Source organism: Betta splendens, chromosome 1, assembly GCF_900634795.4.
Source record: "Betta splendens chromosome 1, fBetSpl5.4, whole genome shotgun sequence".
NCBI classification, from domain to species: Eukaryota; Metazoa; Chordata; class Actinopteri; order Anabantiformes; family Osphronemidae; genus Betta; species Betta splendens.
In genome coordinates, this window is record NC_040881.3 from 8,066,375 (window position 1) to 8,091,439 (window position 25,065).

Here is a 25,065-nt window from a genome sequence, read left to right on the forward strand (position 1 = left end):
AAACCCAGTTCGCTGTTTGGACCGCAGCCAATTCTCCAAAGAGCAGGTCCAGCTCATGATTCAGCCGCCACTCTGTCTCACAGGATCTACTAAATATAGCGAAATATAGCAGTCTTTTTTTTTTTTTTAAATGTTAATTTATATTTTACACTAAGATTAGGTCTAGACATCACCTTTTGAATGAAGAGTAAATCATTCTCAACCAGTAAAGATGAAAATGCTTGCACTGATTTTAGTGCAGTGCATCAAACCAACAGCAGCAAATAAACACTTCAATAGTTGAATAAAGCAAACAGGAGCTAGATTGTTTATCATTTATTTTACTCTTCAGTCAGCAACACTCCAGCAGAATGTTTGATTAGATCATAGAAAATTACAGACATTTGTCCAAATGTAAAAATAGATCCCTCTTGATTAATGATCAATCATTCAGTGTTCAAGGAAAAAAAAAAACATTAAACCAGGATGTTCCCTTCTATAAACATTTAAACAAGACAACAATTTAGAAGCAGCAGGCAAAGACAAACGGCAGATGTGTAAAATCAGGTCCTTTATCATTTCATGTTACCTTAGAGCTCTGTTTTCTGAACAGTTTTAATGTGGTAGCGAGAAATGATTCAGTCAATGCACCACTGCGTTCGATCCGCCAGGGGGCAGCACCACCAAGGCACATCAGACATCAAAACCTGTGCCACTGAGACAAAACCAGACTTTGCATAGAACATAAAGATGATGTGATATGTACAATAGCACTTTATGGCATTAAAATAAATTTAGATTGATATGTTTGATCTGTCAGAAAAAAAATTCTACTACAAAATACTTTATTCTAATGCATATGTTTTTCTTGCATGATATTTTCACATCTTAAGGCTCTAAATCTTAGGTTGCGGAGTTACACGGCAAGTGTTTTCCCTAAAAAGACACACAAAGTAATTTAACAAGCATTTTTTCAAGTACTGTCTCCATCTCCTGTGCTTCTTGATACGCGACTGAGTCTCTGTTGCAGAATAACTACATACAGTAATGAGAGTAATGAAAACTGACCTCGATGTCCCAGGAAAGACTTCAAAGCAAACAAACGTCATTGTGCAAAAACATAATTAAAACAATATATGTTGAGCATAAAAGTTGGTCTTTCCTAATTCCCTCTTTTACAGTGGCTTATTTAATTGAAACAGGCAGCAGCATTTTTGTTTTACTGTGTGTTTCCCTGCCCAGAAACCTCTTTATTTCTGAGGCAGGACAGTTTGATTGTGTCTGGTGAGCAGGAGGAACATCCAGTCAGAAACACTACGCCACGTGCCTCATGCAGCATTTAATAAGTCGATATATCCCCTCCCCCACTCGTCTCCATGCACACACACCAATGTGCTGTGTTAACCACATTCAACCCCCTCAAATGTCACTGTTTAAGGCTGATCAGTGTTCCGGCAGAAATAGTGATAGATTTTTTTAATTTCCTTATCTGATTTTTGGTCAAACTAAAAACATTTAAAGCCAAAACGGCAGCCGTCATTTCCCCTATGTGAGAGCAATGGTAAGGACACCTAGGTGATGAGCATGTATAACCTCCCATAGGGAACGTGTGTGTATGAAAATCTGCTGGGCCAAAGACGCGGCGCTGGATGAAGGCAGCAGAGGGGGGAGGACGGGGGAGGACGCTGGGATGGACACAGCTGCTGCAGCACGTCAAGGCGCAGAAACGCAACAACAACAACAACCAGGACAGAGCTCGACACCTGCACCCAGTGCTGCTCCCCCGCTCCAGGAGCTAATTCATTGAGAGCTAAATGATGTCACTTCCTTTTCTGTAGAACAAAGGTCCCAACCCTTAATCTGCTGCCCCATCAAGTGGGTAAAGGCCTGATGATAATGGTTCCACACAGCCTAATTAGAGGGACGCATACAGTACAGGAGCGGTGTAAAAACCTCTAAATGGCAATGTGTGTTTGAGGACTGCGTTACTTTTCCATCAGGTTTCAGAGTTTTTCCACCAGTCGTCTGCTCCACACGCTCAAACACAGTGATGATTTTAATTCGCTGACTTAAGTAAATATATGAACCACAAATCAACTATTCTGCCTGCTTTTATTGTAATCACGCCAATATTCAGTCATCTAATATGGCACTTGTTTTGAATATGGGCGGGGTCTTACATCCATCTGCTCGAGGACAGTTCACCCACTGATTAACCTCGCCAGACCTCTGTGCACCTCCGCCTGCACTGGCCCGTACTCCACCACCTCCCCGTCCACTGTAATGATCCCTTTGGGCGAATACGGCTCCAGCCTCAGGGCCCTCACCTTGGTGTGCACCAGATGTTGACAGTTGGTGGCCAGATGTGCACCCTTCTCCATGGCTAGCAGCAGCCTCAGCAGCGCGATGCGCGATATGCCCGCTCTGATGTAGAAGAGGTGGATGGTACCGTCGTCCAGGGTGGCGTCCGGCGCTACCAGCATGTCCTCGGCCAGGTGGGACTGGTACATGGCCAGTATGAGGACAAAGTCTTCCTCCTGCACCACCACCCAGTCGCTGGGCAGCGGCTGGTCCAGAGGCAGCAGCAGGGAGTCGGACGGGCCTGGGAGGGAGCTGCTGGCGCTTCTGGAGGACACGCTCTCCGTCCGTCTCGCGCTGAGGGAGTTGTTGGAGTGGCAGGAGTTGTATAAGGTGTTCTGGCAGGGAGAGTCTCTGGACGGGCAGCCCGGGCCCACGGGGGGCGGCGGGGGGTTGTGCCGCAGCTTCACCGCCCCGCGGGCGCAGCCCTCGCCGGCCGGCAGGTAGGACAGCCTGCCCCGGTAGACGCGCAGGGAGGCGAGACGCACCAGGGTGCCGATGGTGAACCGCACGGCGCCGATGTGCCGGTACTTCTCGCTCTCTATGTCCACGTCGGCGACGAAGCCCCAGGCCAGCGACAGGAAGGAGAAGAGGCGGGGGCTGGAGGAGAGGTGGATGGAGACCAGGTCCATGCGGGAGACCAGTCCCTTACACAGCAGGAAGCCACAGCTGACCAGCAGCTCCTCACTGGAGACCAGGGACGCGCTGGAGACGACAGGAGACACCAGTCAGTCGCTACTAAGGAGCAATCACGTGTTGTTATCGTAATATCTACTAAAGACTAAATAGTTCATTATAACGATGAAGAACTTTCCTTGTAAATAAAACAAAGGAAATTGGATTTTGAAGCTATTTTGAGGTTTCAAAGGATTGAATGTCATTTCGTAGAAACATCCTAATCCATATTTCTGAGCAGGATGAAGACTCTTTTGTCAACATGCTTTTGTTTATACGGATGCTGCCTCTAGTTGCTACTGTAAATGTTTACAGTAGCAATGTTTACAAGGAAAACAGCAGCAGAGTGGCTCCTTCACGGTTACAAACAAGTGAACTTGAGTGAACAGCTCATGTTTACACCCACTCACTGTAGAGCTTGTGAATAAGGCAACAGCACTGTTAGGATTAGGGTTAGGGTTGATGGAAGGTCTGGTGCTTCAGTGAATGTAAATGCTCCAGCTCATTCTACAAACTCACTTAAATGTAAAGATATAAGAAGAGATCTTTCAATGACTATTTATTTCATAATCACTTCCCCTACACTAAAAATGAATTCAAAATGATTCAGACTCCAGAATAAAAACACATATGTGGGTTAGGATATGGGTCGGGCTGTTAGCTGTTACACAATACCAGAAGTGTCCTATTGTGTAATGTGAAAACAGACAGGACAGAGGAGGAAGAGGAGAAGGGTGGAGATCCATGAAGGCCAGCTGGGGTTTGGCCCGGTGAACTCTGAGGGACCACAGTCAATTTACGGGTCGCCAGACATGACAGAGCAGGCGGCAACAAAGACGAGCCCATCTGGGACACACACACACACACACACACACACACACACACACACACACACACACACACACACACACACACACACACACACACACACACACACACACACACACACACACACACACACTCAATTACAGAGATGACTGGCCGTCTCAGTGGAGAACGCAGGCTGTGGCCCTGCTCATTTCTTTTTCCTCATCATCCTGAATTTATTCACCACTCTGGAAATAACCTCATCTGCATTTCAACAGCTCTGCTTCTTTTTAATTACCGCCTCGGCCTAAAGGTCGAGAAAATAAAAAAAGATTCACGGCAGATTTGTAAATTTTTTTACTGCAGCTGATAATCAAAGATTAGCGTTTATTCTGATGAAAACATTAACTCACTTTCACATCTGCTTGTTGTATTTTCTACCTCAGCTGCTGTCTGTGCTCTTACAGCTCGTTATGCAGTGTCCGTGCGCCACCAGCGGAGGGAGACGCTCCCTCGCGCCACAGTGACCCACCTGACACTCCAGGAACCGCCAGCGCTGGGCTTGGCGGCGGACGTTCCAGTGCTCGTTATGTTTGTGTGCAGACACTAAACCCTCGCTCGCTCAGCGAACCCGCCCGCTGCCTTGCATAACGCCGCACGCGTTCTAGATGGGACTTGTTAGATCCGCGCAGCCTCGGTGAACCCTACATTCAGCTGGGAATAATACCAAATCAGCCCTGGCCAGGGCCACTGCAGCACTGCCGGTGGCCACCGGAGCGACAGACAGAGGGAGGTGTTCTGGATGTGAGAGGAGGGTAAACAATGCAGAGTCTGGTCCCTTCCTCTCATTGTTGCTGCTGAAACATCATTGTGTGATGAACAGCGATTGATGCACGTGGCTCTTTGGAGATGACACAACCATTGTCGCAAATGGCTGGTTTCATTTGATTCTGTTAAATTCTGAACCCCAGTGAGAAATTAAAGCAGCAGCACACAGACTTATGTAAAGGTTACGAGTCACCAGCAGCAAACCAAAACACTGAAATGAAATGAGTTAAATAAATAAATAAAGTGGTAAAAAGGCTCAGTCTTAATGTGACCCACAAACAGCAGGAGCAGCTTAAAAACAAAGAGCCTCAAAGCTCTTCAAGGTTTTTACAATTCCCACATGACACCAGGAGCCGGCGCGCTGTCAACTACACGTAAAAGCAAACGGGTGAAGAGAGGGGAGCAGACGAGGAGGCGAAGACCTGAGTGCTGTGTAAAAATAACCAAGGCCTGATGCTCACACACAGAGTGACACAGCTGAGACACAAAGGTCAAACGTGTGGCTCCTGTTTGGTTTCAGTCCACTGTCACTCACATACGACGACCTGACGACTGTCAGCACGAGGAAACACTTTGAAACAGCTTTTTTAGGTTTTAGCCTTTAGTGTCTATATGAACTATGTTGGTTATGTTCTACTACAGAGAAGTGTATTTTACTGTATATGAATGAGTGGTTTCAAGTTGTCATACTCCTCATCCATTATTCCATCTGTTCCCTGCGTCCTTCAGCTTCTCTTTCTGTCCTGAATTAACTGCAAACAATCACTCAAATGAGCAAATCCTTAATAATTCATGAAGTGAGATGAGTGCGTTTTACTGTTAAAGACACCAGGAGACAGGACCAGACCTGGGTTTACAGAGAACACAGTACGTCCACCATCATTACAATTAATGCTGCAGCTCCTTCTCCATTGCTTTCACCCAGTAGTTGAACTTTTACTGACAGATACATCGGTGTCCAATCCTCCGTAAAGCAGCTCTGAGAACGAATCGCTGTTAATCTGATTTAAACCAAATGCAGTATGCAAAAGCTTGACACACACACACACACACACACACACACACACACACACACACACACACACACACACACACACACACACACACACACACACACACACACACACACACACACACACACACACGCGCGCGAGCTGGAATGAGCCAGTTTGTTACCTAACTGGTTAGACTGGTTTCTGTGGACGTTTAGTCACGTTATAAGAATTTCACAATGCTGAGAATATACAAAAACTACAACAATAATAGTTTAAAATATGTGGAAATATATGATTAATGCTCAAAGGACGAGAGGAATGTATGACTACAAATGCCTGTGGTAGTCAGATATTTTCTGTAATCTCTCAAAATCACTGATAAATCTGTGAGGCCTGCAATAAATCATCTGTTGCTTCACCCACACAATGACATAGCTGGGCAGAAATAGATCTGGTCAGAAAATAAACCAAAAACAAAGCCTGAACCCGAACTGAAGCCCAGAGTGACCTCCAAACAGCAAAGAAGCACTCAGCGCTCTGCAGCGGCCTCGTGGGCCAGAAGCACGGAGCGCGGAGGGTTCTGCAGGCTCACCCAGAGTAGTGGTGTATCGATGCAGCTAAGGCGTTGCCCGATCCGCCAGGTAGCACGCCCAGCGGGGTCCGGACCGCCTCCTCCCAGTCTGGCCTCTCCAGCAGACCGTTGATCACCTGACGGAGACCCAGACAGAAATACACGTCAGCAAGTAGACACACTCAGACAGTGACACAGTAGTTGGCTCTGAGGCTCTAAAGTCATCATCATTGCTGATAATATTGGGTTAATGTTTGGCTGACGGTCTCCACCTCATACAAGAGTCCATCTCCTGACATGATGACTACGGCATCCAGCTGCGACAGGTCGGTCTCTCTCACCAGCTCCCGGGCGTGGTTCTGTCGCTCTGCAACGCAAACACGCAGGAATATAAGTGTACCGTACATGTGTGTCCATGCAGGCGTGTCCTGCCTGCTCAGGTCTCACCATCTACTCCATTACTGATCAGGGCTTGTGTCACACTGCCAACATCCCAACAACTGAATTAGACAACTTCATCAATTAATTAATCAGAAGCCAAATAATTAAAGTGCCTCCAGGACAGAACTGTCAGACCATGTGTGCGTCTGTCAGAGTTCTCCTTCATTTCTCTCAGTTGCAACATATTCATTTGTTTATAGAAATGTAACATTTAACAAACAAAGTATTGGAAAAATAACACAAGTAATTGTGAAGCTTTACTTTGAAAAAGCACTTTATTGTGACTATGGGGCGATGGCAACACTGAGAAAAGTTTGCATCACCTCCACAATGACTTGTGTCTTTTTAAATTAGGATTGTTTATACACTAGTGAGCTGCAGTGACATAATTGCTAACCAGCTTGTTATATCAGACTGTGAAACGCTGGAGTTACTAAGTTGGACCTGGAGAAACACGGCTGTTCTCTAAAAATAGTTGCAGACAGAGACAAAGCACATTTGAATTTCCAGACACGGGGTTTGTTGTTGTGCTGCAAACAGGCTCCCGATGGACAGAGGCCACAGTGTGTTTAAGTAGCTGAGTCAGTTTAGAGAAACGGAGTCTGTCGCTACTTAACAAAAAGCACCTTCAACCCTAAGCCTCATTAAATTACAGGTAGACTTTGTTAAAGTGCCCTTGAGCAAGACACTAAAGTCTACATTGCTCCTGTGTGTCTCCCAAATGAACGTAAATGTAAAGGTGGCTGTAGCTGTATCTGCCAACACCGATAATAGTGTTTTATTGTTGTTTACACTGAGAGGCTGTGAGATTGCATCATGTCCAGACTTTACAAACCCAAAGAAGAGCTTCTCTTCCCTTCGCCCTTTAATGCCACCACTGTTAACATCCTAAACAAGCCGAAGAACTGCAATGTATCCCATTCAACACACACACACACACACCTCCCCTGGAGAGGGATGTGATTTCTCAGCCTCTCCTCTTACCTTCTCTTGCCTAAACTCAGACTGAGGATATCGATTCGTCCTCGTCAGTCCGGTCACATCACATCCCCTTATCTATGCAGAGGCTTTACACTAAAAGGATTCGAGGGCCCCATTACAAAAGCAGGGACACAGTGAAGGAGGCGCGAATGGATAAGAGGTTTTGCTGATTCATTTGTTCTTTACTGTGTGGCTTGTTAATGTTGAGGTCACAGCAGGTCTGGTTTTGTGCAGGTGGTTCCTCTGTTAGTTAGTGGTTATATCCATTATTTCTTAGTCTGACAAAAGTGTTGCAGGTATGTTTTCAATTAGTTTGTTTCGCCTGATGATATTCAACATCTTTACATACAGTACAATGACAAAAGTTCTTTGTTTATTATCTTGTTGCATTTAGTTTTAAATGTGAGAATATTTAAGAGAGCATTCACAGTATCATCATGGTCTGTGAGGAACAGGCTTAATAATAACCAATAATAAATGTTATCATTAGTTGCACACCTGCACACGTTTGTTACCGTTAACGCTAGTGAACTGGTTTCTATTAGCATCCTGTGCCGGCTCTAGACATGAGACAAAATACACAGCAGAGGTAAAGAGCTACAGAGTGATCGTCAGATTTCAGCTGCTTGCATCATAACGTCCTCCTGCCGACCTTGCGTGGTGTCAGTAAAGGCAGCCCCAGGTGCTTCTCCGCCCAGCTATCACACACACACACACACACACACACACACACACACACACACACACACACACACACACACACACACACACACACACACACACACACACACACACACACACACACACACACACACACACACACACACACACACACACACACCCTTGCTGTGGCGCCGGCTAATAGCTGTAGCGTTAACACCAACACCACGGCCTTTTAACAGCGTGTCGGAAACACCGTGGCTGCTTGTTCAGCTGCTCAGCAGCGCGAGGGTGGAGCCACCCAACAGGGTGAGCATCAGACGTTATTGTATAGGCTCAGACGCTGTGTTCACCCTACAGGCTCAACTGTTGGTTTCCTGCAGTGCAACATGTCTCTTTCATTGAGCACCAACTGGTCTGAAACATTTGCATGTTTCCACAGCCTCACTCGGCCGCAGGTTCAGTAGGTCTACTCCAACAGCCAACTCTTCTTAAATCATATGTTACACTAGAGCATTCTTGGATCTCTGCACTCTTGAGAAACCACGAGCAAAGAGATTTACGCCCCTCAGCCAGTAGAGAACACGCACACGCCCCATTACAGGTCAGGCGGAGCAGGCGGCTTCAACAGCAGCTGACAGACACTTCCTGTGCTGACGCTCAGCCACGCTTGAACAGTGGACGACTCATGGTTAAACAGCCTATTAAAAGCTGTGGTCGGCCCAGAGCAAAAGCAACTACAGAGTCAAGTTTGCGTACAACAAGCAGTTATGCTGTAAGAAGTGGTTAAACCTCATAAACAAACACTCCAAAGCCGAATTTTATTATTTTTCAGTCTTATTGTGAAAGACGTTTTCACCTCAATGTTAGCGAAAAATGAGATGGTAAGAATGTTTTCTTAGACATCTTTCAACCTCCACAGGCCCAAGATAAGGTCATCATAGCAACACAGTGAGGAGCTGAATGAGCCAAGTCACTAATCTGCACATCTGATGGGCCAATAGATGGAACACAGGTCTGGACCACCACAAAACTGGACTGGATGTTTGTTGTGGTCAGAATAAAGTAAAAGAGAAAAGATTAATCAATAAAAACGCCTCTTTTGGTAAATGTCTGAATAGTCATAAATTATATCGATGAGCCTGAGCACAAGAGTAAGGCGAGCGTGTCAGCCTCCCTTCATTAATACCATCTGACAGACGTCTTAGGATGCCTGAGCAGCGAGGGAGACCGCCTGGGAGGAATCAGCGCTCCATCCTGCCTGACACACGGACACACACACACACACACACACACACACACACACACACACACACACACACACACACACACACACACACACACACACACACACACACACACACACACACACACTTCGAAACAAACACAAAACACACACTGAGACAAATCTCTGCCGGCACCGGACGCCATCAGCACTGCAGTCATCCCTCATCTATCTCCACTCCTGGCAGTGCCCACAGCTGCCACACAGCCCAGGACCCAGTAATGAGTCTGTCCACTTCTGTTAGCATCTGCATACCAGAGACTTCCAGCCATAAATCACACACAGATGCCAGTGATGCACAAGAACAGCTAAATATGCTGTTTAGCAACTGTAGCGGCCAAACATACGGTATAATTAGAAAACATATCTCCACATAATGTAATGTAACGCTTCCCACAGCAACAGCCAACACATTGTTAGCTTATTTACATGATGCATTAGGAAATATGGAGGACAAACACATCTGCTAACAGGAGCTAGTGTCACTACAGCATCTGATGCTAATGCGCATAGCTGAACAAAAACTATAACAGAATCAAAAACAACTGTCGAATACTCATGATTCATTCAAAGGTTTACTGAATCCGTCAAAGACATTGTGTTTGGCCGTGTCATTTAGATTTGCCTTTCATGGTTCTGGAGTTACGCAGATGTACTGTAGATTCAGGGATTTGGTTTGTTCTTCTGTATTCTCCAGCATTAACTCGTCAAAAAGTACACATTAGAAAGCACAAAAGCGTTTCCAGCACGGTAGCAGTAAGAGGATTTCTCCTGTGTCTGCATCACTGCGACTCTCAGTCTGCTCTCAGGTCTCTCACTGACATAAAACCCTCAGTAGCTGATGTAGGAACAAACCCACGACACGAGGTCAAACTGTGCATGTGAGAGGTAAATGCCCAGAGGCGATCGTGGCGAGAGCCTCCACACCTCTGCTGCCGATGCCTCCATCCGTCCTGATGACCCAGAGCCTGTCGATGTGCGGCCTCGAAAGATTAAAATCAAAACAAATCATGGCAAAGAGGATTCTGCTGGTGTATGTGTGTCTGACGGGCATGTATTTATTACGTAACGACTCCACGGGTATGCGGGTCAGAGGCAGCTGATCAGCGTAATGACGACAGCATCAACACACAAAGAGGATTTAAGTGAGAGGAGACAGGCAGGAACATGGAGCCCTTGTTGTTTTGTCTGTGTTTGAGGCTCTTTCAGGACCAAACGTGTTTCCTCTGCAGTAGTTAATCACAACAGACGAGCTTTCCCCTAATACACATTCACAGTGCTGTGACCGGCGCAGTGAGTGTGTGCCGTGGACTCACCGGTGATGACCAGCGTGTGCAGGACGCCGGCCTCGCTGAGCATCCGTTGGACGTGGCTGTTGTAGAGGGCGAGCGCCTGTCCTTTCCCGCTCTGCGGATTCACCAGCAGCATTATCCGGCAGGGACGAGGCAACTCACTCACACACGGCCCTACGGAGGAAACGAGACGTGAACACGAGCGCTCATGAGGGTAAAGGAAATGCAGCGCACGCCCGCACGCGGCTTCACTTCCGCCGATGTCTGCGCTGGGTTTGAGTTACTGTGAGCAGAAGGCACCAGTCATACATCAAAGCAAAGCAGCCGACTGAAAATGGACGGTGATGCTTGTCATGGGGAAACTAGTGGGTCTGACAGAGACGTGAGGTAGAGGATAATCATGATGTTGAAGAGCAAAACTGGAGCAAACCGTCCTTTGTTAGAAATGTCTTTTTCTAGTAGCTCAAGTGGAAAAACGTCAAATCAAAGGCGCAGCGTGGATTGTGACCGGGTTTGACACGCTGCGGCTGAGGAATCATTTTAAAGGCAGGTACACAGAGTCCCCTGTGTGGCTTTAAGCCGTGTGCTCCAGTTTTCTAGGACGTGTCAACAGAAAGGAAAACTATTTCAGCTCAAAAAGCACAGCTCCTGCAGCGTCTTTTACTCATTTTGTGTGGCAGGGCCAGCGCTTTCACATCAGCACCCGGCTGCAGGGGCCGGCGGCTGCAGACTGGGTGCTGCAGGGGCCGACGGCTGCAGGGGCCGACGGCTGCAGACTGGGTGCTGCAGGGGCCGACGGCTGCAGGGGCCCAACGGACAGGTTTCATTTTCAAACGACGCCTCGCGTCCTGTCGAAGCCGAGTCATACGGCTGGAATGCAGCGAATCAGGTCAGAAAAATGTTCTCACGTTTTGCACCTTGATCTCGGGATACGTCGGACCTGACATTTTCCCAGCATGCATTTTGGTTGGCTGGAAAATGCACTAAAGGGTTGGAATACACAGGAGTCTTTTTTCCAGTTACAGTAAAAATCATCACCAACAGCGTCACTACTTACAGAATCTAGAAGGGGGTCATCAATATAGAAATGTAATATAGTACAATACATATAGAAATATGTACAATATATACAATATAGATATAGTATGGTTGTTGAAATTACATGATTCGTTTATGCAGAAAACATGGAGAAAGCTTTACGTTTTTCTGTTCAGACCTTCATCAGGTGCCGTAAAATAGTTCAAACGATTAACAAATTAAACAAATAGCGATTAGTGAACTCCCATATATGGTAAGAAGCGAATTCCTCAGAATTCCACAGCCGTGCCCTCGTGAATCAGCTGGCAGGACAGCTGGGACCCAGGGCCCTGACCTTGCCGTTCGTGTCCCAACGCCCACACAACAGACCTTGTTAGCTAAATGCGACCACATGCCACTTCCTGTGTGCCAGCCCTCCCCTCCTCTCCCCTTCTCCACGCATTCCACAGAGCACCATCTATCCATCCAGCCATTTCCTCCCCTGTCACTATCTTGGCTGCAGCCGTATCAAGGCGCAGAGGCGAACTATGACATAATAAAAGCAGCAGAAACTCTCCATTTTAAGCTTCCTAGACATCATCCATCATATGGAATGTAGTTTATTTTCAAGCCTATGTTCCGTGGAGGACTGGAGAGTTATAGCAGTGGCTTTGAGCGTGGCCCTACACTTGTCAGTGCCCACACACAATGTTGATGGTCATCAATACAGTTTGACACATGAGCCATGAGTCAAGCTGACAGAGCTTAATGAGCTCGGCTGCCCGATCGTGTGCAAAAGGCATCGTCTGTGGTAAACGAAGCAGCGCCGAGGACGACTTTACTGCATGAGGCGATCAAATCCATCAGCGTCCTCGGACGAAAAAGTTAAAAGACGACAGACAAAAACTGAAAAGAAGAAGAAAAGAAAGCTGCTTTTGCATGATTCACAGACACCTTATCTGCTCTTCAAGCCAAAACCGTGGGAACTGTTGCAGATCTTAATGGAGTAAACACTAGAGGTATTGGCCACAGGAAATGACAGCCTAAATTAAAGGGAGAAGCCCAGGAGCTGGAATAACACTGTGTTCTGTCCTATAATTGCTATGTGGATGCATATAGAGTAGTCTGAGACATCTGTATTAGCTTTGTCTGACAACTCTAGATTTCTATAGGAGATTAAGTTAGTGTAAATACACGTTTCCCCTTTTGAAGCAGATATTACGACTTTACACAGAGTCCCTTTCTAAAGCGCTGACCGAGCTCGACAGCTCATAACTGACTCATGCCGATGACCCCGGACCGCATGAGTCCGTCGTTCTGGTGTCTCTCTCAACTTCCTTCAAATCGGCTTCACGTCGGCAGCCAAACGTGACGCAGCGTTTCTCTGATGAAGGAGCATAGCAGCAGTCTTCACCGACCCTCAGCATACACTTCAGCTCCGACGGGACCAGAACCACTCTGTCTGGATTCGCTGCTGTTAGGGAATTAAAGGCAGGAACAAGTCGTCACCACTCATTTTCAGGAGTTTCATTTACATTTTAGGAGGAGGATGCTTTTAACAACAACTTTAGGTCATCAGACGCATTTGTGCACACGTGTTTTCACCGTTTGTGGAACACATCCTGCAGCGGTTTCCCACTGTGGTTCTACTCCATCAAACTGCACAGAGTAAACATAATGAAGAAAACGCTTGTGTTTGTACAAACCGCTAGCCTTCTTCAGCTGTGGTGGGTTACAGTATGGGTTTATTCATCCCCAACACTCAGCACCCCACACATACTGTACCGTACCCACTGCCAGGAGAACTGCCGCTCGCTCAGGTGTGATGGTGGCCCAAAGCCTTGACACACACACCCATTAGCAGGGAAACCAGTTCCCACATTAAAGGGATAAAAGGGAATATTAATGGATAAACATGTATTCAACCTGGAACCTGGTATTAATATTCACCCTAGCCTGTGTAGTCTGACAAATTCATTAAGCGGCACGGACAAATGAATGGCCAAATATATATATTCAGAAATGAGGCACATAGCATTCGACCTCTTAATAGCAGTTTGGACACACAGAACAATGTCTGGGGATAATCCGTCACCATTAGAGGGTCAGTTCTGGATGATCTTCCAATCAAATGCCATATCATTTATAGTAGCACGCTTCATTTGGAGGCTCTCGCACAAATCTGAGACAACTATAAATCACTGTGTCCTCTGCTCTATGTAATGATGTTCGCTTGTGTTTGCTACAACACTGTGTCTGGGTGTACTGTAAGTATTTAAGGTAAAGGTATGTCAGGAATATTAAAAGCATCATCTGTAATAAATGATCAGAAAAAAATCCTTTTCACTAATCTGAATCTTAAGTTTTATATATTTATATATACTGTATATATATATATATATAAACAATGTATTTAAAATTAAAAGTTCATCACTTTCAAAGCCAAATTTTTCAGTCAGACTGTCCCTTTAACTACACCACATCTCACCTCACGCCATCTAAATGCAGCAGCATTTAGGTGCAGTGGAGTGATAACTCTTGGCCATAAAGCTGTCTCTAAATCAAAGAGTGGAAGCTGCTCAGGCACACAAGCAGATTGTGCTGAGCCAGAACCACATAGGGCGTGGAGGGAGCCGAGGAGAAGGAGGTGCTGGTGGTTAGCCAGCTGTAGGCCTATATTAAGAAACGCAGAGCGTTTACGACGTGCAGGTTTTTATTAAAATCATCCTGCATCATTTGTCATTATTTGTTCCAACGTGATCCCAAGCTCTGTGCTTTGACGCACAGGAGAAAGTCGGGCAAGCAGACAGAGGAGGCGGTGTGGAGGACGTAACCACCATGTGTCTCTCCCTGGAATGATGTTGGTCCCACACGGGTATTTTAGGGTCCATGGTCAGATTAGGGAGGAGACGCGAGGTCGGTGCATGAAAACAAACTCCAAAGCAAAAACTTTCCGAAAGTCAGCCGCCACATTGCCGCTAATTTAATGTTTAGGATCCATTTTCTTTTAATGGAAACGGCAGCCTAAACCTCTACGTGTACTTAGTGTGAGCACAAAATATGGGAGCGAAATGTAAAAGTCTATACTGTATACACAGAACGTGTGTGCAGCACATGAACAGCCATCTGACTGAACCAGTCAGTGAATGCTCAATTAGTAGCATTGAACTAGACCTAGTACAGAGCGTCTGCTTCTTCTGTTCGCTCAGTCTGATGGAGCTCTCCCCGGGTTCTCCTTGGGTGGATTCTGAACGGTTTGGGTTTGTTCACTGTACAAGACACAGGATATTGAGCAAATCTGCAGCCCCGAAGCTAGAGGAGGCAGAAGAGGCTGAATCAGAGATCTCGGCAACACGTCAAGTTCGATTCCAGTTTTTCCAATGAGGAGGAGTCCTGAGGGAGAACACTGCCTGTGTTTTTGACTGCACACACACTACACAGACACTCCAATATAGATAGGACACACACACAAGCTGTGCTGATATGCAGTTTGTAAAGTAGAGTTTATCTGCCTTGCTCACGGCACGAGAGACAATCTATTACTACGAATCAGATATATGTTTTATTTGGCAAGAGAATCAATGGGTTTTACCATTCTTGTCCATTTAACACTGAATATTCACATAGGTGTGATCCTTTCTGAGATTATGGTTCATACCCAAGTTCCCGTTTTTACTCAGAACTGTCGCTGCCATTGTCAGCGTGTCATTTACTGCGAGCCGTCGCCCAGTGAGAAAAATGCTTGTCATCTTCACACGACCTCAGATGCCTCGCACAAGGCTCGATTGAACTACAGCTTACGCCGAATGAGAATCTAGCTCTCTAGAAGTGAGCATGTTATGTGATCCAACATTATTTGTAATGAAATAATAAAAGAATAGAACAGACAAACTAATCTGCTTGTTCATTACAAATTGTCATTACTAATCTTATTTAGATGCTCTACGCTGAGAAAAGCTGCAGCAGGTTGTAAAGTGCCCATTACGTGTGCTGGACTGTTTTCCATTACAGTATATGCTGCAGCAATCTACCTTAGGCAATAAAACCATGTTACGACATCGCTCATAAAGAACAAATGATCCAAGACCAATGTAGAGAACTATTTTTACATTTTAAATTCCACTACACATATCCATTGCCTATAATCACAGCATCAGATCCGCCAGGCAGTCAGCTAAGAATTACACCAGGACTTCATCCAGACTACGCTTCCAGCTTCTCTGCAGCAAACATACGGTCGGACACTTTGCTGGGTGTGGTTTGACTCACATCACTGCAGTCGACTGTCACAAATTCATTGAGTTCAAGTTCAATTTTATTTCTTCTCTCAACAGATGAGCCTGAGGATTGTGGCAGAAATTAAAATTAAAATGGTGTGAAAAATTAATACACACTGAATTTGACATCTGTGCTTTGGTATAATTTTCAATTTTCATACAAACCGTTCCAAGTTCTGTCTCAGCCAGAGTTAATGTCTTATTACCAGCACTGACTGAGTGAAAGGCCTGACTTCCTGTGACAGCCCTGAATTAGGTGCTCGTTGCCTGACCTTCCATAAGAGTCATTTTAGGTTTAACCTCCCAAAGCACAAATAACAGCGGGTTAAATAAACAGTGGAACATTACTGTGCTGATTAACATTATAAAAGGTCTTAGAAGCAAACCAGAAGACAAGTAATAGCAATACAAAGATTCATCATCCACCAGCTGATGAAGATATAAACAAAACAGGAAAATAGAATGTCATAAATAGTGTTATTGTCATTTATCCTGACATGAGAAGTACAAATAGTAAGTGTTTTTGTTGGATTAGGCAAATATATCATGTTTAATACTGTCTAACAGAAATTATTATCTTCAGTCAAGCTGAATGACTGTGAAGCTTCTCACCTTGAAGGTAAAAACGTGACATCTAATTAGGCTAAAAGTGTTCAACCGGCCCCAGATACAGTGTCCTGCTACAGAAAGCTGTTACACCACAGCGTTTCCACCATGTCTTTGGTGACTCAGCACATATACAGTATACAGTACCAGGTACCTCCATTCAGTGATCAGATGATCATCAGCTAGCGATCATCACGACTCAACCCACAGTGACTGATTTAATCATCCACTCGATTGTCATCATCTGACTCATGATAACGATGCTGGAGCTGGATTGAATCTATTTTCCAACAACCTTGATAAAGACTGTTAACATAGATTAATACACACATCACATCTCCCATCTGCGCTGAGCAACACACATTCACATGTGGTTTGTTTGTTGTATCTTGTGTCCAATTGTTCACCCCCCACTTCTGACTGATGTCATCACTGCTTTTGTCGGCGTAAACAGTGTGTCACATCCTAGAATCTATGCAAAACAATGTCATCGGTATATTTGCACACTACCTGCCCACTATCCTTGCATGGACTATGTGAATGTGCCATTGCACCACCTCAATAAGCCCAGTATACCAGTATAGCTATACCAGTAAACCACTACACACATTCAGACAGTGTTACCTACAGTAGTTCATTTCACATGTACTAAAAGGCTGCACACACCACAAATGGTAGAGTTAGCAGCCAGCTGACCACAGCACGCAAAGCGCTGTGCACTTCCTTCCCCCGAGAGGAAATAATTAGCAGAAAGCCCTCAAAACCTCGTCAAACTGGTCACACGGTTTCAAACGAATGAAAGCAGCCTGCCCAGCAAAAAGACACGGTGAGTGATGTGTGACCATTGTGACATCCAACCCCTACGCTACACAATCCCCTGTGGAGGTGTGTGTGTGTGTGTGTGTGTGTGTGTGTGTGTGTGTGTGTGTGTGTGTGTGTGATCTGCATTTATGTCTACGTGCTACATACGATACTCCCCAGAGTGCTGTTCTCATTCCCAAACACTCATGGACCTCTCCACAGTCAACACCCAGATTCCAAGAGACCATCGCGAAAACCTGAAACTACGAACCCTGAAAGCAACAATGCAACGTGAGCATTAACAAAGAGTCAAGGCAGTGAAAACTACAGTGGGCAACCTGAACATGAGCCGTGCCTAATAACCTGCCACCTGAGTACATACAGTGTGTTATAGGCTGTGTGGCTTGGAAACAGGCATTGTCTAAACACCTCCAACAAGCCCCTACCTGTCAGAGCGGAACAAAGCCAGAGGAACCGGATGCTTTATAATAACTGTGACCACACCGGCACTCAAGGCTATGACATCATTATTGACGACTACTGTATGTTAGACCAATGCACTGACGTCATCTAGGCTGATGGTTTCGATCCCAGGGCGTCCTGAGCACGTTGTAGTATAATACGTGACTTATTGTAGACTGTCTTTTATGCTGAAATCATGTCTCCACATTCCAGACATAGCACAGACGGGCGACACCTGAATGAGGCCTGAAATACCACAGTCAGGACTGAGGGATAATTTAATCAACATCATTTACTAATGGTCTGTTTGCTGATTCTCTGGAGGCCAAATGCTGAGTGAAGGGGGCACCGTCAGGCCTTGGGTTTCACCACACACCTGAGCCACGGCTGTAACACACAGTGACACCAGCAGGGGTCCGCTCTCCAGCTGACACTTAGTTAGTTAGGTTTGATTAAGTCATCCATTGAAACATACAAGGTCAAGAGAAATTACATGGTATTGAGTCACTTCAAGTCTCCTCGTTCCTCCTCTGCCAATGACAAAGTGTACAGAGCGGCAGCACATTTTATCTTGTTAAAAATACATTGGTGCATTTGGGGAAATGCCGCTATGTGGGTCACAGCGACACTGTGACTGCGCAGAGCAAAAGGTTTGTCGGAGACACAAAAGCTTAATTTGAATTTCTAAATCTTCCGTCCAGGACGGCCTCGTGAGCAGAACAAGTGATGAGAGGACTTATCTTTGGAAATCCTCAATTACAGAACATTTCCCACCGGAGAAATTGCCTCCTGGCACCACATGGACTCAACAGCAGCGACCGCTTGTCTCTCAGGTGTCTGTTAAAATGTTTGTTTGGAGGCTGATATTGTGTTATGTTCCACAGAGGTGCTGGTGTGTTATCAGGATAATCACACCCATACAATAAACCTCCAAGCTACACATGAGCACAATAGCAGTTGTATTATGTCAAGTGTCTCTTACACTACGGCATTCAGATTTTCATTGTTTAAATGAGTCTATTGTTGGTTGCCGAGCATTTCATTTACACTGAGATATATTTAATCTCTATTAAATAAAGTTGTCTCTCTCAGTATTTAACTGGAAAGACTTTAATACAAATATGATGTTCCTGTTCAAGATATAAAATAAGTTAACCACGTCCATGATTAATAAAAAGCGTTTAAAGCCAAACGTGCTCTGCTATAATTGACGTGGAGGAATAGTTTGATGCAGTCTCGAAGCTTTAAATGGTGTGTCATCGGTTACAATAATAAACTGTATAATAAAGAGACAGCAGGTTGTTGCATCTCAACTTCGTCCCCGTTTTTCTAAATCTGGCCTAAACTTCTTCTTGCCGTGAAAACTTTCCCGCCGGTTGCTAACGAGCGCTCACCGTCTCCAGGATACCGCTGGCGCGCGGAGCGCTCGCGGACGGCGCGAGCCCACTTCTCCGCCTCCTCCTGGTTGGCGCGGCGGTCCTGGAGCTCGGCGAGCCGAAAGCACTGCTCCACCCGCTGCCGCGACACTCCGGAACTCACCCAGCGCCGCTTGAGCGGGTAGAAGTACGCCGCCAAGTACGACGCCGGGTCCAGGCTGTCGCTGCTCCGGTAAGCGCGGCAGCCGACGCAGTCCTGCAGGCTGAGCACCAGCTTGTTCCGCTCGACAGGTGAGGAGGTGAGTCTCTGGACGATGAGCTCCTTCCCCGTCAGGCTCACCGCACACCTGACTTTTCGAGCACCGGCCAGCGTGAATTCTCCGTACAGTGTGACCGGGGCGGTACCGGCGCCGTCCGGCTCGGCGCTCCTGTCATTCATCCTGGAACGGACGCCGCGGTAGGTCCGGGTTAACACGGCGGCTGCGCTGTCACATAGCTTCCCCGCCAGAGTGATGGGAGCACAGTGAGCGCGAGAGCACAAGACTGCGGCCGGAGCCTGTCGCTGCTCGGACGGTTGTCAAGGTGAACAAATAAAGCGCACTACGTCCGGACAGATTTCAAAATAAGGGTCTGTTCTTTTCGTGTGATCTGGAACTGAACAGCTTTCAGTTTATGACGGGACGTGTCCTTTACAAACTTATTTTAATTCTAGACTGTATGTCTCGCCAGAACCTTTTACACCTAGATTTGTGCCAAAATTAGTCATAACTGTACAAGTTTGTGGTATTATTTTTAGGTACACAGGATGTTTGTATTTGTTTTGTCGCGCTTGAACTTTGCTGGGCTGCAGTTCCTAATTATCCCCACTGCCGCTGTTGATGGGCCCCCTGCAAACAGACGCTATGCTGCCCCCTAGTGGTAGAACGAGGTCAAGATCAGCGCCTACACAACGAGCAGCAGGTTGTTGTGCAGCTATTATTTTGTCCTATAACTTGTAAATTTCAGTAGCATTTACAATTAAATTCACTGAACAATATAAAACATATTACATTTTGTATCAGAAATGTAAGAGAGTAAAAGCACTAGAACAAAAGTATTTCAAGTACATTTCAAATATTTGACTATATATTTGGATACTAATTCCTTGTTTGCAAAAACCAAAGGTTAAGGTGTAGTGACTGACCTCACAAGTTAAACCCTTTAACATTTGCCTTTGTTTTAGTTCACGGTTCCTGCTGTCCTAAAGAAGCACAATATATTCTCAAGGACCCACATCCTGAACACCTGAAGGTCCAGCTCAATCAAAACCAGGACAAAAAAACTAAGTAAAGGTTTTCATCCCATAGCAATAACACTAAAAATTGTAAAGAACGAACCACAGGATTGAACTGTAGAAGAGTGTTTGTGAGCGAGTGTGTGTCTGCTGCATTTGGGCTGGTCCAGTGTGCTGGGCCGGGCTCTGTTCACTTGATGATAAAACTCTGTTTTAAATGGAAGGTCACATGCTTCAGCCTTGTGGTGCAGTAGTCTAAAACCTGACTTTCTGCGTATAACTCTGCACAGCGGCTGGGTTTATGAGTGGAGCAGTAGCTTTAGGCCACCGACAGGTGGCGACGTTGGATGCAGAAAAAGGCTGTTGATGATCACAACTCGACAATGCCTTCAGTCAAAGCTTACAGTTTCACTGATTTTACTCCAAGACTAGGTGAAAGCAACTGAGTACAATTAATCCTAAATGTTCTTTTAGTATAACACAAAGACAAAACCTGTAGCAGTTTATAATGATGGGATGCATATATTTACCTTCAAAATATGATTCACTTTGTAATATAAATGCACATATGACAGGATGCAGGTCTTTTATGATTATACTCCACTCGAGCCCCAGTTAGTGGCGACACAATCTGTCTTCATCGCTGCCACAGTGATGAAGACAGATTTCTGTTTGTGAGGAGTGCATTGCTTCAAGGGGATAATAATAAAGTTGTGTGACATCTCCTTGGTCAAATCAAAGTCATTCTTGCATTCTGGTTCTGCTCCAGGCTGTAGCACATCGTCCACAGAGAGGAGAAGGGGAGTAGGAGGAGTAGGGGGAGGTAAGAGTATATGCAGATGGGAATTAGTAGTCCCAATAAACACCTGGAGCCAGAGGGGAAATGAGGAATCCTATTCACATGCAAGTGCATATAAAACATCCACTGCACATCAGAACATACAGTAGGTCGACACCACCTTAATCCCTGCTTCGCTCAATGCAGCTTTTCCTCCTCGACTTTAAACATGAACATATTATGTAATTTGGTGCAACGCAACGAGAAAATGCCTCTGCAAAACGTGCAGTTTCCTTCCCTGTGAGATCATTATGGGCCTTCGCGACAAAAGAGCCCTTTCATTTCAAACCGCAGGGTAGACGCTGATTTCCTAAAAGCTATTGATTGAGAATGGCACAGCTGAGGCGCGGGAGAGGAGGCATCAATGGAGACAGTCGACTCGTTCTCCAGCTGTGCGCTGCATCGCTGCCTGGCCTTGAAGGGAGGAAGGGGGCCGTCCCCGCATATGGTGTTTTTCATGAGATTTAAGAGACGGCGCCCTCGCTGCCGCGCTGTATGTGCTCGAGTGTGTGGTTTGGAGAGGTTTCATCTCAAACAGGCAATAAAACGCTGCGCGTCCGCGCTGCATGCTCTCTGCACACTTGCCCCAGTTAGATCTAATTGCCGTCACTGGCTTTCCTCGCCATCTGGTTTCATCTTCTGATCGTGGCACCGCTGACACGACGTGACTGATGAGCAGCCGCTATCGGCCGCTAGAGCAAGGCAGCGCATGTCAATACAGTCGATACATTAGCCTCATTATGGCTTATATAACATATAAGCCTGCCTCTGCCCTGTCACCGCCCCGTGCCCTTCACACACACACACACACACACACACACACACACACACACACACACACACACACAAACACACACACACACACATCCCACAGATAAGTGAGTGGGAGTAGGGATGTCAAATACCTCGCTATTTCGTTAGCATTGGCCTCCAACATGGCAGATTCCCCGTCAGAGCCGCTTACGCTGACGGCTCGCAGGAAGGTTTCGCCTGTCCGCCCGGCTCGCCTTCAGGTGCCCCTTAATTCTGCTCTGTTTCTTCAGATGCCCACCGCCTTCGTCGAGGCCCCCGCCGTAATTATGTAACAGTTATGCAAACAATGGAGCACGCAGAGCTGCGAAACGATACGTTTTAATGGTGATAAACAGCAGAAATCTGCAGCCTCAACTGTGAAATATATCATTTAGCACTAATCACATTGCTGCTGCTGCTGGTGCTGCTGGTGCTGGTGCTGCCAGGGCGCTTCATGGAGAATCTAATGACTTTCTGTAATTTCATGCAAAGTCATTTTCAATCTTCCACACATTAGGTCCTGTGGAAACTGAAAAGTCATTTAAAACACCGCTAAAAGTCTGGGGCTTGGTGAGGATGTATTAGACACAGCTGGGCTTTGAGCCAAATAACCTCAGCATGCCCACATGCCCTCAGTGGCAGCCTCGCTGTAGTTTAGTGTGTGAGCATGGTTCATTAGCAGTAAATAACGTAGCCTGGAGCTCAGGATGATGGGGATACGGTACGTTCAAATTACAATTATAAGCCCGTTGTGGTGCAGGTGGAGACTTAAAGTCATTACAATTTATAATGAGCTTAGAAATTACTCTGAAAATCTATCTGATGAGATGAAATTAATAAGACACAGATTAGTTTAATGTTTGTTGATAAACTCAGATTCGTTTTAACCTTTAATGTGTCAATCATGAGCCGTATCAACTGAACATGTCTCCTCTCAGCTTCCACCCAGCAGCTACGGGGCGTCCGAGTCAGTGGTCGAGCTCCAGCTAAGCCAGGAGGAGCAGGCGGGGGGAGCCCAGGCCCGTCCCTCTGCAGGGGGAGCATCACTCCTCATTAACCGTGGACGTGGTTCATTGGGTCGCCTCCACTCTGGGGTTTGAGCAGAGGCGGCTGGATTAGCATGATGCATGAGCACTGATACGTGTCACGGGGGGCGACGTGCCCTCTTGCTAAGTGACTGGACCAATTTGCCTGACCCGATTACAGGGAGTTCATGTAATTCGCCAAAGCCCTGTTTTACACTGACTGTTTGTCGTATGGTGAAACCCGACGGCAGGTTAAATTGAAAGGAAATTTGAGCCGGCCTGTTGATGTGTTCAAAACAGTTCTCTGATGTGTGGCAACACCTATAACCGCGCACATACAGTATCAGGCTTATTCTTAATGGAGGTCTCCCGTCCTCCCTCACCTCCATTTCCTCCGGTGTCACGGTGTCAACCTCAGGTTCACTTCCATGATGCTTTTAATACGTGACCTATTAGCGGCAGCTCCTCCGTACGCGGCTGCTCATTTCCTGAAGTGGCAGCCTCTCTCAGCGGTGCTGAAAGAGGCAGGCAAACATATCATGCTGCTTCAGTGGACACCTTGTTATTCTCACAACCTCTCCAGCCCACTCCAGCCTCCCGACAAAACCACAGGCCATCAGACTGGGGAGGAATAAAGAGAGCGAGAGCGCGAGGGAAGGCGTTTTCCACCGCGAGGGCTTCAGTTCAGAGTGTGGAGGAGCGGTATTAATTGCCTTTGAGTGGCACCTCGTCGGATTCCTGCTCTCGCAGCAGAAGGCTGCGGCTTTGTTCATCAAGCTGCTGATTAGGAGGCGCTTCAATCGCTATGTGAATTACTGTGAGTCATGTTTATTTGCAGGTAAAGACAGGAGAAGAGTTAAGAGCCTGCATATGACACATCTCTCAAGCAATTGAATCTCAAGAGATGAGTGATAGACCTAAACGTCTGTTGTTTAGGGGTTTCCAGATGTTTAGCCACTGGGTTTACATCTGGATGAAGGATGTTTGGCTTCTAACACTATAACATATGCATTACAGCAAATATTCTACTATTTTTTTTAGCCATAACTGAAAGACCAACTGATTGGTCCATATTTGGGTCCAGTAAGTGACCCCAGCTCCATGGTTGCTATGGAAACGGGACCACATACTGTCCCGACCTGTGCCTGCCGCCCGACAGCTTTAAAACAGGTCACAGTATTGACTCGATGCCTAAAAGCCCTCTGTTCGTCCACTGCAGCCGACGGTCAACAGCGTAAACAAAGCCCACCTTTCAGGAGCCAATAAGTTCACTAGTGCCCCTTTCATTCCTGTTTTCTCTATATTAAATCTGCAGTGGACGGACGCTGAAGTCGGCGATACCTGCGTTCCCCCAGTGATTGAGGAAGAATGAGGCTCTGTATTAGCCTGCGTCAGTGCTGACCTTCCCATTAGAAACCATGGCTCTCTCCTCTTCATTAGATTAGCTGCAATACTCTGCCTCGGCGTGCAGGAAGACCACTCTTATTACCACAGCTGCTTCCCCGTGTTCACCTTATAATTCCAGTCACACGGCTCATCAAGGCCGGAGACAACATGAGCTGCATGGAAGAGTCGCCGCCACCATCTGCAGACATTTGTGTCCTCCCTTGATTACACAGGCCGATCCAAAGTGCAGGCGGTGCCAGGGGGCATTTTAGGCACATTAGTTCCCCAGGCTGCTGCCAATAGTCTACTACAGCTGGATGGATTCGGCACACAGTTGTTG

At 46.2% G+C, this 25,065-nt stretch overlaps 1 protein-coding gene across 1 annotated transcript; it reads right to left on the minus strand.

The window, feature by feature from the left end:
- Nucleotides 1-300: 300 nt before the first annotated feature.
- Nucleotides 301-19,988, minus strand: LOC114855505 (sphingosine kinase 1). Its single transcript, XM_029150697.3, has 5 exons — nt 19,430-19,988; nt 10,897-11,046; nt 6,486-6,580; nt 6,235-6,350; nt 301-3,042 (listed from the first exon to the last, which is right to left on the minus strand). The coding sequence occupies exons 1-5, from the start codon at nt 19,848-19,850 to the stop codon at nt 2,181-2,183; spliced, it is 1,644 nt and encodes a 547-aa protein (XP_029006530.1). The 5' UTR covers nt 19,851-19,988; the 3' UTR covers nt 301-2,180.
- Nucleotides 19,989-25,065: the final 5,077 nt, after the last annotated feature.

What these genes read in the sequence shown, in the direction of transcription:
- LOC114855505 (XM_029150697.3), bottom strand. Translation starts at nt 19,850, where the DNA reads ATGAATGACAGGAGCGCCGAGCCGGACGGCGCCGGTACCGCCCCGGTC. An exon ending in GCACACGCTGGTCATCACCG is followed by an intron (nt 6,581 to 10,896) that starts GTGAGTCCACGG and finishes TTTGCGTTGCAG; the next exon opens with AGCGACAGAACCACGCCCGG. An exon ending in TCGATACACCACTACTCTGG is followed by an intron (nt 3,043 to 6,234) that starts GTGAGCCTGCAG and finishes TGTCGTCTCCAG; the next exon opens with CGCGTCCCTGGTCTCCAGTG.